Genomic DNA, 14,075 nt, shown 5'->3' on the forward strand with positions numbered 1-14,075 from the left:
GCAAGTGAGACTGTGCTGTTTTCGGCAACCTGGAATATTTTATCTTTACAGATGTGTGGGTGAGTCACAGTTGTTTGTATCTCACAGGCTCCCACTGATGGAAACTCTTGTCCTGCAAAGCTTTGCACTTGATAGAGAGTCATGCTTGAGATGTCAGCCCTCTGGAGCTCCAGAGCTCTGTAGAAATTAAACTCCTTGAATATCCTGTTTACAAATCCTCAGATTTAAATCCTTATTTTGTTGGAATTCCTTTAGGCAAAGATTGTGGTTTTCCTCTTGATGTGCCTGGTTCATGCAAGTACGGGCATAATAAAATGGTCTCATGCTACCACTTTAGAAAAACTCATGTAAGTCTATGGTAAAGATACTTAGCTTTTCTAGAGAGATGAAGAAGCTGGCATTTTGCATTGAGAAGCCTGTGTGGGCAGAATATTTAACGCAGCAGATAGGCTTGTGGGAAGTGGCATTCAAAGAGGGAACTAGGAGTTTTTAATCAGTAGAAATGGGTAGTGTTTTTAACTCTGTTAGTGTGGGCTGCTCAAGATCAGCTCAGGTAGCATTTAAGACTAGATGAGAAAGCTCAGAAAGTGCACATGCAGCAGTAATAGAAAATCATTCATCATCTGAAATAAGCAGGCAAATATGTGAGCAGGGGTATAGGTCAGTCTGAAATCATGGAAAAGAAAAAACAGACCAAGGCTGGGGAAAGTGCAGGATTTCCTTGAAGAATAATGTGCTAACTAAGCAAGAAACTGAAAGTCAGTGAAGGCCGTTTCACACTTCCAGGGAGCAAGCCCTTGGTCTCTTGCCATAACTACCATCGTGTGGGGCAGAGCCCAGGAACGTGGCAGACTGCAGAGTCTGTGCACCTAGAGAGCTGCGGAGAAGGCTGCCTGCATAAGAAACGTTGTCAGATTGCATATGATCACTGGCTACAGTGAGCTAAGGGTTGAATGTATAAATAAGCTAAAAATGGTACAAGAAAACACACAATGCTGGGTATGAATCTTTCAGTGCCTTCATTAGGTATCCAACATATATAATTACCCTCCCTACTTTTCTCTCCTTTTAATGTTGAAAAGTCTCTTCATGGAGACTTCTCTTCAAATAAGGGACTTTATTTTGGTTTTGGTCTTGAGGTTAGTTTTTTCCTTGGTTTTTTTGTTTGTTTGTTTTTGTTTTTAATAAGAAAAGGATGAATTCCAGACAGTAATTTTTTTGTTATTACTACTTAAGCTTCTCAAAGGATATTGCAAAGAAAGAGCAAAGTGGATCAAACTTACAGAAAGTATAGAACGTTTTCCTTTTCATAAAATAAGAGAAACAAGACATCTGAGTTTCTAAGGTCCTATGGGGAAAATAGCTTATGTCTTGAAGGGCTGAGGTCACAGTTTTGCTTTAAGTATGTAAGAGGGCATTTGTGTGCATATGAAGCCCCAAATGCAGTGAATAGCTAAGATATTAGTTACTGTTTATCCTGCTTTTGGCAGTCCCTGAGGATGGAGGTACTTGTCTGTATTTGTTCACTTTTCAGCTAGTATACCCCAGATTAAAAGTCATCCATAAAAGGTGGGAAGGGGGGGGGGGGGGGGCGGGTGTCGGGGACAACAACAATCAAAACTCTTTTAAAAGGCCTGGAATCACTGATGATGTCCCAGGGTGCAGTATGAGTTAGGTAGAGATCTTAGTATTCCTTAAATATGAAGAAAAAAGGCTATTTACTGTGTCTGGAAAAAGACGTTTCAACTGGTTTTGGCCAAGTGATGATGACTTCCCAGCAGAACTGGACTTGGTAGGGATAAGTTAAGTCTGAAAAGAGCTTCAAGAGAGGAAGAGCATCTTTGGGAAGAAGTGGAACTGACCAATTAGGAAAATGTCAGCAATGCTTTTCCTTTTTGCAGGAACCAACCACCACTGCAGCTGCCTCTCTGTCTTGTGAACATTTGCAAAATAATGTTCCATGATTGGGGGAAGCATGCCAGTAGCTGAAGCTGAATGCTGCAAAAGAAAGAACATTTATTTTAGTCTGTGTGAAGTGGAAGGAGGAACTACTTAGAATTGTGTAAAAATTATTTGTTTCACATTAATAATTTGGCAGCACAATGACAAATTTGGAGTGTGAAACTCTGATTTGAGAATGAGCTGGGGACTTAATTGCTGCAGGCTGAGAAGTAGTGTTTTGATAAACCTTGCTACCTAATTCATGGATGAATATTTGGTGCTTGCTTCAGAGAAATTCTGGTTGCCTCTATAGGTTTAGGGCTATAGACAGGTTTTGTTTGTTTGTTTGTTTTTTCCATTATCAGAGGCTTGCTGTCATCCTTTTGATGAAGAGGTAGTTGCACATTTAGCTCAAGTTGCATTGCTTTGTATTGTTTTTAAAGTAAATTTTGAGGTAATGGAAAGAACCCAGACTGCTGGAAGTAAGAGCAGTTCTACTTCCCAGCCCCTGCCACACCTAAGAAAGTTTAGTGTGCATCTCAACAAGACAACACTTTCTCTGCTGTCATCTACTTCTCTATGTTTGGCTGGAAATACTGCTTTTGGAAAAAAAGTAGTTTACATACCCATTTACCTATACCCTATGTTAAGGAGAACCTTGAATGTATAGAAGTCAACTACGGCGGCTGTGGAAATCCTATCAAATGCCTTTGGGTCAAGATCCGAGGGGTCATCTCCACGGGGGGATCTTACAGTATGCATCTGCTACCGACCTTCAAACCAAGATGATAAGGCCAATGAAGCAATATTTGGGTCACTTAAGCAGGCTTCAGGTCAACAGAACCTGGTTCTTACGGGTGACTTCAACTACCCAGACATTTGTTGGAAGAACAATACAGCAGCTCACGTGTCATCCATCAAGTTCCTGGAATGCGTAGAGGACTACTTCCTCATACAGATGTTAGATATGCCAACCAGGGATGAGGCACTGCTGGACTTGCTGCTCACAGACCAAGAAAACCTGCTTTGTAGTATCTCGGTTAGTGATAGCCTTGGCTGCAGCGATCACAATATTGCAGAGTTTGGGATCCAGCTGAGCACTCTGAAGGTTAGTACAAAGACAAAGGTTTTAGATTTTAGAGGAGCAAACTTCAGCTCGCTCAGAGCTCAGCTGGGAGGGATTCCGTGGGAACCTTCCATGGAGGATAAAGGAGCTAGCGAGTGCTGGGAGTTTTTCAAGAACACTCTCCTGGAAGCACAAAACCAGTTCATCCCCTTTAAAGGTAAAGGAAGTAATTGGAGCAAGAGACCCCTTTGGCTTAACTGTGAGCTTCTGAGTCTGCTGAAAACCAGAAGAGAAGAGTACCGGAGATGGAAAAGCAGACGAATACCCATTGAGAACTACAAGGGCATTGCCAGGGTGTGCAGAGATGCAGTTAGAAAAGCAAAGGCTCAGCTTGAATTGAAATTGGCCAGAGATGTCAAAAACTACAAGAAAGTGTTCTTCAGGTACATAAACAACAATCAGTAACAGAAGGAAAATATTGGCCGGCTATTAAACAGGAGAGGTGAATTAGTCACCAACAATGCTGAAAAGGCAGATGTTCTCAACACTGTCTTCACCTCTGTCTTTACCAGCACTGTTGGGCCCCAGACCTTGGGAACAAAAATCCAGGTTGATGCAAACACAGACCCACCATCAGGGAAGGAAGAGTTGGTATGTGAACTATTACAGGAGCTTGACCCCAACAAATTGATGGGCCCTGACAATATCCACACGAGGGTGTCACGAGAGCCGTCTGATGTCATTGCAAGGCCACTCTCCATAATCTTTGAGAAGTTGTGGAGATCGGGGTACATCCTAGAAGACTGGAAGAAGGCTAATGTCACCCCCATCTACAAGAAAGGCTTAAAGGAGGATCCAAGAAATTATAGGCCCATCCGTCTTACTTCAGTCCATGGGAAAGTTGTGGAACTAATCCTCCTGGGGGCTATCACAAGTCAAATAAAGCATGTAATTAGGAAAAGCCACCATGGATTCACCAAGGGAACATCATGCTTGCCAAACCTGATTGCCTTCTATGACAAAGTAACCTGCTTGGTTGATGTGGGGCAAGTGGTGGACGTTGTCTATCTGGATTTCTCCAAGGCTTTTGATATGGTTTCCCACAGCCTTCTCTTAGAGAAACTGATGTGTTAGGGTCTAGACAAGTGGTCTGGGTGGTGGGTGGGGAACTGGCTGACAGGCCACACCCAGGGGATGGTGGTAAATAGCTCCTTTTCAAACTGGCAACCTGTCAAAAGTGGGGTCCCCCAGGGATCAGTATTGGGCCCAAAGCTGTTTAATAAGTGATTTGAATGACGGGATCAAGTGTATCTTGATGAAGTTTGCCAATGATACCAAACTAAGTGGGGAAGTGGACGCTTAAGAAGGGAGAGCCACCCTGCAGGAAGACCTGGATAGGCTGGAAGAGTGGGCTAACAAGAACTTACAAAGTTCAACAAAGACAAATGTAAGGTTTTGCACCTGGGAAAGCATAATCCAGGAGTGCAGCACAGGCTGGGATCTTCCCAGCTGTGGAGCAGCTCTGTGGAAAGGGCCTTGGGGGTTCTGGTGGACAACAAGCTCAATGTGAGCCAACAGTGTGCTGCTGCGGCAAAGAAAGCCAGCAGGATGCTGGGTTGTATCAACAAGGGCATCACCAGCAGAGATAAAGAAGTCATTATCCCATGCTACTCAGCGCTTGTCAGGCCACACCTGGAATACTGTGTTCAGCTTTGGTCCCTGCTATACGAAAAAGATGTGGACAGGCTGGAGGGAGTCCAGAGAAGTCACAAAGATGATCAGAGGACTGGGAAGCCTGCCATATGAGGAAAGGCTGGGAGAACTGGGTTTGTTCAGCCCTGAGAAAAGAAGGCTTAGGGGAGACCTTATCACCATGTTCCAGTATTTAAAGGGTGGCTACAAAGAAGACGGAGACTCCCTTTGTACAAGGACTCACATGGAAAAGGCAAGGGGTAACGGGTACACGTTATTCCTGAGGAGATTCCAATTGGACACAAGAGAACAATTTTTTGCAATGAGAACAATCAGCCATTGGAAAAATCTTCCCAGGGAAGTGGTGAATTCCCCAGCACTGGACACTTAAGATTCGGCTGGACAGGGTGCTGAGCCGTTTTGTCTAGACCATGCTTTTGCCAAGAAGATCCTTGAGGTCCCTTCCAACCTGATACTCTATGATTCTTCCATTTAGTTCCGTGGCTTCTCTTTTCTTGATTGTCCATGACTGCAAATAGGGCTGTCACTGACAGTGGAGTTTGTCATGGTAGTATCTCTCCACAAGTAACTGATTTGGAACTGCAACGTACTCCACACAGCTACAGCGGTATTACCAGCAACAGCTGCCGTGTTCTATGCTCAAATTCAGGCTTTGGTACAAAAAACTGTGGGTCCCTGTAGCAGATTTCTGTCCCCAGCCTCTGCCTGGACTCTGTAGACCTGATTTACTTGCCTGAGACTCTGTAGTAGAGTCACTCCGGGAATTCTTTAACCGGTAGCTATGGAATAGTAGAAGTCAGGTTAGAAAGTTAAGGGCAGTACATCTGATTAGTGTGAAGTAAAACATATGCTCCGGACAGTCGTTAGGTAATTTTGAGGATGGAATTTAAATTGGTATTATTATTTTGATTGTTAACATTAGGATCTGCGGGTTTATGAACTACTTTGTGCTACAAAATGGAGACTGATGCACAGTAAACTGTAATCCACTCATCCATCATAAAGCTTCTGCTAGAGACGCATTTAATTTCCAAACAGAAGAATTCATTATCTGTCTCCAGAGAAATTAATTTTTCTTAAGTGTTATTGTGTGCAATGAGCTATCAGAGAGCATTATACAGCAAGCAAGCGAGGAAGCAGCTGTCTCTAGCATGCAGCTATGGCACTAATGAATAAAAATCTTCCATGGGCAATACGCAAGTACAAGGAATTATCTTTGCGGCACAAGAGAGTCAACACATATGGGTTTGATTCACTGCCCTGCCAGGGTTTTGCTGTGTAACCTACAGTGGGAGACACTGGTTTTCCATCATAGATTTTTGTTTTCTGTCTAACACTGTTCCTTGGTGTAATTTGCATGAAGTTCATGCTTAAAAGCGTGACACCTAGTTGTGGGCAGTCTGGTGTCCCAGTGAGTTTGTTTCAATGGGGTACAAGTGACCTGTGTAGTCACAGCCTTAGTGCTGTAGCCTGTCCTCATGGTGTTGTGCCCTCTGTAGGCAGTGTTAGTTCTCTTAATTCAGACCTTCTGGTTAAAATGGCTTGACACCAAATAAATCTGACTCTTCCAAAAACACATATGGACTCTAATGTATGTTTCCTCATGAATTCTGGCAGTGCAGCACACTTTGGGGGTGTGCCCTTAAAGCAAAATCACAGAAAGTGAAACTTCTCTCTGGAATAGATTTCTAATAACCCCTCAAGCACTCCTGCCCTTCAACTACCAACACAAAGCTGTGTGGATAGTGTTTGAAATGACAGGACAAAAGTTTTCTGTGTCCCTGTCATACAAACAGATGCCAGAATTGAAGTTTCTGATTATAGTTTGAAATATCTGTTTTCTGTGAATGAGGTACAGGGGATAATTCATTTAGTAAGGCTGACAGGCAGTCAGTTGGCTGCTCTGTTCAGTCCTTTCCAGTGTAAAAATAAACTGCAGATGTTTGACACAGATATGTCAGGATACTTAACTTTGGGTTAGGGTTTGCAGATGTCATGTGTTTTGTGAAAGCTAAATCTCTGCCTTAGGGGAAGGAGGGAAGAGGTACATGGCACCAAATACTGAGAAGCACGTCCTGTATGTGAGTAATGCATCCTGACCTGTGGACACTGTCCCTTTTAATGTTTAAAAATTTTAACAAAAAAGAGCTCTTATTAGTAGCGAACTGTTTCTGTGATGCAGTTTTGAGAACCATCATTTGTTATTGGTAGGTGAAGGAGTTCAACAACTGCCAGATGATTTTCTTCCTCTTGTAGAAGTGTCCCCATAAGAGGGGAGTCTTGTATAGCACTTTCCTGTTTTAACTGCATAGAGCATTATTATCCATCAGAGCAGTGCCCAGGTAGTGGAGGTATGTTTGGGCATGCAAAATCAAGTTCTTGCTTCCTGATTGGGCTTACCAAAGAGGATTTTTGATGACAAATTGGTCGAAATGTTTCACCTCTCTGAACTGTTTTAAATCCTCTTTAAAAGATGTGATGCGGGGATTTATGTTGGGTGCTGTTTTGTTTTGTCTTTAAAGCAATAGCAGTAAGGCTGTCAGTTTTGAACTTTGCAAGTCTTGAGAAATGGATGAGGTCGGCTAGTTTATCTAAACACAATGCTTGCAGCTGTGTTTCACTGGATGCACTTGATGGCAGGCGCTTTACATGACAGACCAATTTGTTCACTTTCGTAGAGTAGAAACCGATTACATTTTCTCTTGGCTATGGTTCAGCTAACGTTGCATTGTCCTGTGCGTTGTTTCCTTACTTCAGCTGCTAAGTCGTTACTTTGGAAACCAACTCTCTCAGGTTGGGTTTGATTTGGTTTGGGGTTTTTTTTTTGTGGGTTTTGGTTTGGTGTGGGTTTTGGGTTTTTTCTTTTCAGGGTGTGTGTATGGAGGGGAGAAATGAAGCAATGCTGGGTTTTATTTGCTATTACTAATACAGAGGTTTTCTGCAGTTTTAGGATTCAATTCCAGGATCTTCTTCCCTTCTCCCCACTTTTTCCAGCCTGACTTTATCATGCTGCTTAGTAGGAATTTGTCATTATGCATAATGAGCACAGCAGGATAAGTAATACGCAATTTGTTTTGTTGCAGAAGTTGCCTGCACCCTAGAATGCATGGATCTCAGCCCTCTAGACCCAGCACAAATTTGAATATGTAACATTTAAAAAGTTAAAATAAAATGTGATTGGTTGATAGCTCAGTAATTTACATCTCTTGTGGTTTATTTGTCTAGGGAGACAGCAGCAGCTGGAAGCCGAGCTCCAGTACGTGGAGGCTGATCAAGACCTTCACAAAAGGACGGGGCGTTCTGTGGAGCCGCCTACAGAAAGACCTGGGGAGAGGCGAATGGCAGAAATGAAGAAACTGTATGGTGCTGAAGCTGCCAAAATCCAGGCAATGGAGGCTGCCATGCAGCTTATCTTTGATAGAAACTGTGACAAAAAGCAGCCCAAATACTGGCCCATTATTCCCCTTAAGCTGTGAGTGCCTGGACTGTGCTCTGACCTGGCACAGAGCTGTAGGGATGGGTGCCTCGGTCAGGTTGTGCTCCTGAAACACAAACTGTGAATTTTGGTTTTGGTTGGGCTTTGGGGCAGAGGCCAGCACGGGCAGCATGTTTATTTGCCCTGTGTTCTTTTTACGTTGTCTGTCAGCGATGGTCACAGTCCGTTCTACCTACATACGCTTGTCAAATAGTAATAGGAGGGACAGTGATATCAAACCTGTCTAAGGTCATAGTTTCACTCATTTGATACCCACCGGCCTTGACCAGGCTTGCAAGAAACATCACAATGCCTATACTCAGTGAGCTGGGAAAACTTAACGCAATGCGAAAAAGAAGACCACTATACAAATTGTCTGCTCTTCCCATTTACAAAATTGAGTAGTCCCATTTTTCAGTCTTATTTAACATAGTAGCATTTGGATCCTGTTTAACACAGCGCAGCTTGAAGTGTTATGTCTGCTAATCTTGGATTTTTTTTTAGAACCGGGAGCCCACTGGCTGAGATACAATGTATCAAATTACTGTAGCCCAGCCATTTGAATTCTTTTTCAAAGGTTTATAATAAAGCAGGAAGTTTTTCTTCCAGACTAATACTTGTCTGGCAGGAGTTCGACTCTAAAGCAAAATTACATAGAAAAATGGTTTAATGAAGGGAGTAGGGGAGAAGCCTGATGTGGCCCTGTCTGTTAGAGAACTGTTTAGCAGAAGAGAAACTTAAGAGGACAAAGCACTCTTGGAGCCAGTGCCTACAGTGATTTTTGCCATTCTAATAAAAAGCATCTAATTGGTTTGAAGCTTTAAAGAAGACCTGTAAGTTTGATAGTCTAAGGGTACATCTGTATGCTGCATATGGAGGTGCAAAAGCCATGTAGCCCTGAAGGCTATGTTTATTTTAGGTACAGCTTTCCAGTGCCCACCTGCATATTATACGCACAAAGCTTAAACATAAGCAAGTTATATGTGCTTCCGTCTGTACTCATCCATCTGCACAGGCTGTTTGGCTGCACTTCTGTCACTCTTTACTTTTGGTCAGTTGTGCTTGCCCCACTAATAGCTGAGCAGGCGGAGTGAGGCACACGAGTGGTCTGTGTGAGAGAGGCAGAATTGGCTCCTCAATACTGGTAACTCCTTAGAGAAGGGTACCCTGAGCACCTCCAAGGGCTTTCTGTCAAGCGCTGCTGCTACGTATCATTGTGTGCTGAAGGGCTGTAGTTTGTAATAAGCAGCATTTCCATGCCAGGGCAAAGGAACATTATGCTGTTTTTATTGTTACAAACATTCATGTACCTTTCTGCCGACAGAGGAAGGTCACAACTAAAATTCTAACTTCAGTTGATGCCCGCTGTATCTGGTGTACCTCTGTAGTTTGTAATACACACCAGCAGTTGCTGTGCCCTCTGCAGCAGCCAGCTGTACCAAAGCAAGTCTGCGGTGCAGTTTGGAATATCTTTGGTTTTACTCATAGTTACTATGTTTTTTTCAAAGCAGCATTTTCATTTCAGGTCCACCTCCCTCACTTCAGATGTGATGAGATGGAGTTAAATTGAACACTGAAATTAAAAGCCCGAAGTCTCCAAGACTTATTACTGGTGCGATTAATCTGAAAAACTTGCATGAGACAGGAGAGGGAAAAGGGTTATGAACAGTCCTGCATTTGTCTTCATTCTTGGTTTTGGTGGGTTTTGTCAGAAATTCAGTGTTTTGTTTGGGTTTCCTTTTGTTGACCAAATAAATTCTCTTCATAACACCTTGCAATTTATTTTTATTTTTTTATAAACAAACTTCCATACTTCAGCACTCCAGATGCTAAAGCTTTCTTTTAGCTGCTGTATTGTTTAAGGAAGGTTGAACTTAGAGCAAGGACAGTTTTAACATATTGAGAAGCATGAAGAGTGTTGACAGGACTTTCACAGGAATGCCAGTCAATACCACACACGCATGGTATGGTACAAAATGAATGGGAGGGCTGTTGCATCCGCTGGGGGAAAACCCTGTCCCAGATTAATGTGTGTAGATCTCTGTTCTTATTTTAAATCTTTCCAGTGTGGTGATGGTGTCTCCCCTGTGCAGTTCAGTATAGAAGAAAGAAACGATGGGTAGGACTGACTGGGCTGTTCTTACTTTTCAACTCAGTTCCCAGTTCTTGCTGTGGTTGTTTCTGCATCCAACTGGTTATGCTAGCGGAAGCAGAAATTCTGGTCTCCAGCAGTATTTGTAGAGACCTCATATAAGACAAACATTGAATTCCTTCCTACTTCAGATAAAACATAGAAGAAATTTCATTGCCCTTGGTTCTTTTAACTATTTCTGAGAGGGTTTAATATGCTTCATGAGGTTGGAAGTAGAGAGAACTGGATGAGATGTTCCCTAGGAACTATGTATTAAGGCCTGAAAGGGAGGAATACACTGCTGCAGACTTAGAGTTGCTGCCAAATAATCTCTTTACTGCGTGTGAATTTCAGGGGATGGACTGTTGCTGGTAGTTGGCCAGATGTCCCATTTTGCTGGTAGTTCACTGGAACTTAGAGATTTTGTGTTGCAGTACTTTTGCTCCATCTCCTGTGTCATTTTACATTTCTAAGAAATAGCTCACGTAAAAACACGTGATCATGGAAGCAATGCAGCTGCAACTCAAAAATGCCTGTTCAGTCAGAATGTCTGTAACATTCACCTTTCTTGCACGTATGTATTATGCTGCAATCTTCAATCGTGGGACCATGTACACTTTTTTTTCCCCCCAAATACAACGTTATACCTGTGATGCTGCAGTCTTGATTCTTTCTTGTGCAGAACGTCGCACCATCGCTTTCAGGTACACCAGCCGCTTGTACAGTCCTGCCCAAAGGGAATTCTTCACTTGCTGGTGGTGCTGTTTCTCATGAGCTTTTCCCAGCTGCAGTAGAAGGAATTACACCCTGAAGTTGCAAGTACAAGTTGTCACACAAACAATTAGTCTCGATTTCAGAAACTGTTTTCCTCATTTGCTACATGCAAATACTCAAACCAGCCTCATCTTCAGAAGAGGAGTTTGTGATTGGTTGAAGATGCTTTGAAGATTAGAGAAAAATGGTAATAGGTCTTTTCTACTGAAAGCATTCTTAAAAGAAATTAAAAAGAACCTTTCTGGAACAGTATAAATTTAACATACAAATGAAGCAATGACCTTCGTGTTTCCTACTGAAAGAAAAACTGCTTACTCTTATGCATTGGTGACATTGTCAAGAACACTCGCCCTTTTAAAATTATTTCCCCATAAAGCAGCTGACAGTTTAGTATGCCTGTGTATACAGGCAAACTGAGAAGAGATTCAACAATTTTGATGAACATAACTTCTTTTTTAATCAACCTTATTGGTAAGCATTCATCCTTTTCGGTGGCAGTCTTGTATAATGCCTAGCTGCAAACATCTCGTACTGAGAAGAAGCTTTAATACAAAGCAACCTAAATTTCCGTAACAGTCTTTGTAAAGGATAAACACATATATAATCCATATGGATTTGTTCAATCATGTCTTTTTTTTCTTTGCAAAAGCTCTCTCAGTCATTATGTGAAATATATTTCAAATGTTGGCATCTTCATTTATCGTTGCGTTAGTAGGGGTCCAACTCTTTGAATAGAAATTGAGAAAAGCAAGACACTTTGATTCAGCTGCTTAAATTTGGATTTTTAAGTATGATTTTTGGCATGCTGGTCTGAATATTTTGGCTGGAAGAATTACAGAGGGGCCAAGACTGTTGCCCAAAATGTGAAATACAGTCTGTCAAAAGGAAACATCCAGAACCCTGTCTTCCTTCTGGTTTCTTAAAAGCGTAAGTTACTGGGGAATATACTATTTGATAAATAATACGTTCATGCTGTGGAAAAATACTGTCTTCATATTTGTGTGCTAATTCATCAACTGTCTACCCTGTCTAATTGCTCTATTGTCTCCTGTGGTCCTGCCTGGATAGTCCAAAGGAAAGGAATTCTCATAGGCTTTCTCCTAGGCAGAACAGCAGCCTGTGAGGGAGTCTCAGCCGCTCCTGAAGGGTGGTTATAGGTATCATACGAAGTTCAAGGCCTCACAGCCCTTTGTATATTCTTACATAGCCGGAATTGCTGAGCTGGTACGCAGAGGCATGTGCAGTGGAGGTCTGGGTAGATGGTAGACCATGACATTGCTATTTGGGTGTTCTCTTGGAGACCTGGCTGTTGCAGGGGCAGAATTGCTTGGTCTCAGTCCAAGCTCACCTCTTCAAAGTAGGTGAGTGCACATGCATCAGCTTCAGCTATTAATTTCAGCAGGGCAGGAGCAGCGCAGAAGTCCTGCTTGACCAAAAGTGGAGAAAGACTTGCTCGTCTTGAGCTTTGCGTGTGTCATCGAGATTCTCTGTGGATGGATTCTATTACTTAGTCACAGAAGGATTTTTTCCCCTTCAATCATGAATCATTTTCTTCTAAGAAAGCAAGCAAACAGAATAAGTGAGAACATACGTAGTTTTTGAAAATACTTTTCAGCCTAATGATGCCAATACCACTGCTGGTTTCCTAAACTGCACTGAGATCTTTTGCCTACAAAGCCTTTTGAAAAGCCAAAATACACAAAACTCCTATCCCCCTGACTGTTGTTTACAGCCATCCCAAAGAAATACCTTTGTGGGGAGGAAGGGATGAGAAAAGTGGAAAGGATTGGTAGGGATTTTTTCCAAATAGAGTTCAGAGTGGTCCTCCTTAATTTTTAGACTTTGTTTTAAATAAAAGCAACAGTTTACCAAAATCTGGGTTCAATAAAGATGTGAGGCAAAAGTCTACCAGGGGCTGTTAAAAATTGAGTTATATCACTGTCGTGGGATATCCCTAAGCTGCACCTTACTGGAAGCTGGGAGGGGATAACAAAATACTGATTTATTCATGGACTTTTCTTATGCTGTCCTCTAGACAGCTGCCATTGGGTGATGGCAAAGGAAACCAACTAGACCTCTGATCTGTTCATAGCGATTTTTAGAATCTTTCCACACGCTTGTACTGAAGATCAAGACTGAAATATTAGTCCCGAGGTTCAGCTTTCGGCTGTCCTGTGCATCCTTTTTCCTAGGTACAGAAATCGCCCCTGTGGCTCAAATCCACCAAAGCTTACTGCCATCGAGGTCCGATAGCAGCTCTTAATTGTGTGATCGCTCCCTAGCTGTAAGTCCAGCGGGTTGAGTTGGAAGAGCCCTACTGCTAAGCTGTTTAATGTAACCCAGTTTGTTTGTAGTGAAAAGGATTAAGGGACCCGCTTGCTTGCGCAAGTGGATGAGCAGATCTATGGAGGTGGCACACTCCACAGGCGTGAGCGTTCATAAGGCAACGTTGCCACTGCTAGAAGAGAACATGTGAGCAGGTTTTCGTAGTACTCGGGGCCTTCAAGGATTTTTCCTGCTTTGGTGTAAAAACAATCCCTTTTCATTTCTTTCATCAGGCAAGTTAGCCAGCTTTCACTATTATGAAACATCTAAAAAGGCATGTGCTTATTTTCCTTGCTGAACATAGAAGATAATGCTCTTTTGGGGCAAACCCATGGAAGGGTTTATTCCAAGAATTCTGATGATTTTCTTCATTGCTATTTTCTGTGTAAAAGTTAGTGTCCGAGTTTGCAGATTTGCAGACGCTGTGCCAAGGAGCATACTTGCAAAATTCAAGTTCGTACCCTTTGCTTTGGTGCGAGCCGTAGCAGGAATCGGAGGCCCAACATTCAGTCAGTCCTGTTGGTCTAGACACGTACAAGCATCCAGCAAGAAACAGTCCGTGCCTTGTATTTCATTAATTTTGATTCTCACATAGCTAAGTCTTATTCCCATCCTTTGCACTGGACAGGAAAAGATCTCCTGGGTCATCA

General features: G+C 42.5%; 1 protein-coding gene across 1 annotated transcript in view; it reads left to right on the forward strand.

The window, feature by feature from the left end:
* GEMIN8 (gem nuclear organelle associated protein 8) overlaps nt 1-10,979 on the forward strand; it is a 31,655-nt gene extending 20,676 nt beyond the window's left edge. The window contains exon 5 of the mRNA XM_087757333.1: nt 7,946-10,979. Coding sequence (XP_087613459.1) covers nt 7,946-8,196 — 251 coding nt within the window. The 3' untranslated portion in view covers nt 8,197-10,979. The remainder of the gene's footprint in view (nt 1-7,945) is intronic.
* Nucleotides 10,980-14,075: the final 3,096 nt, after the last annotated feature.

The sequence above is a fragment of the Nipponia nippon genome, unplaced genomic scaffold, assembly GCF_047370975.1.
Source record: "Nipponia nippon isolate SJK-2023a ecotype South Korea unplaced genomic scaffold, ASM4737097v1 scaffold_2, whole genome shotgun sequence".
NCBI classification, from domain to species: Eukaryota; Metazoa; Chordata; class Aves; order Pelecaniformes; family Threskiornithidae; genus Nipponia; species Nipponia nippon.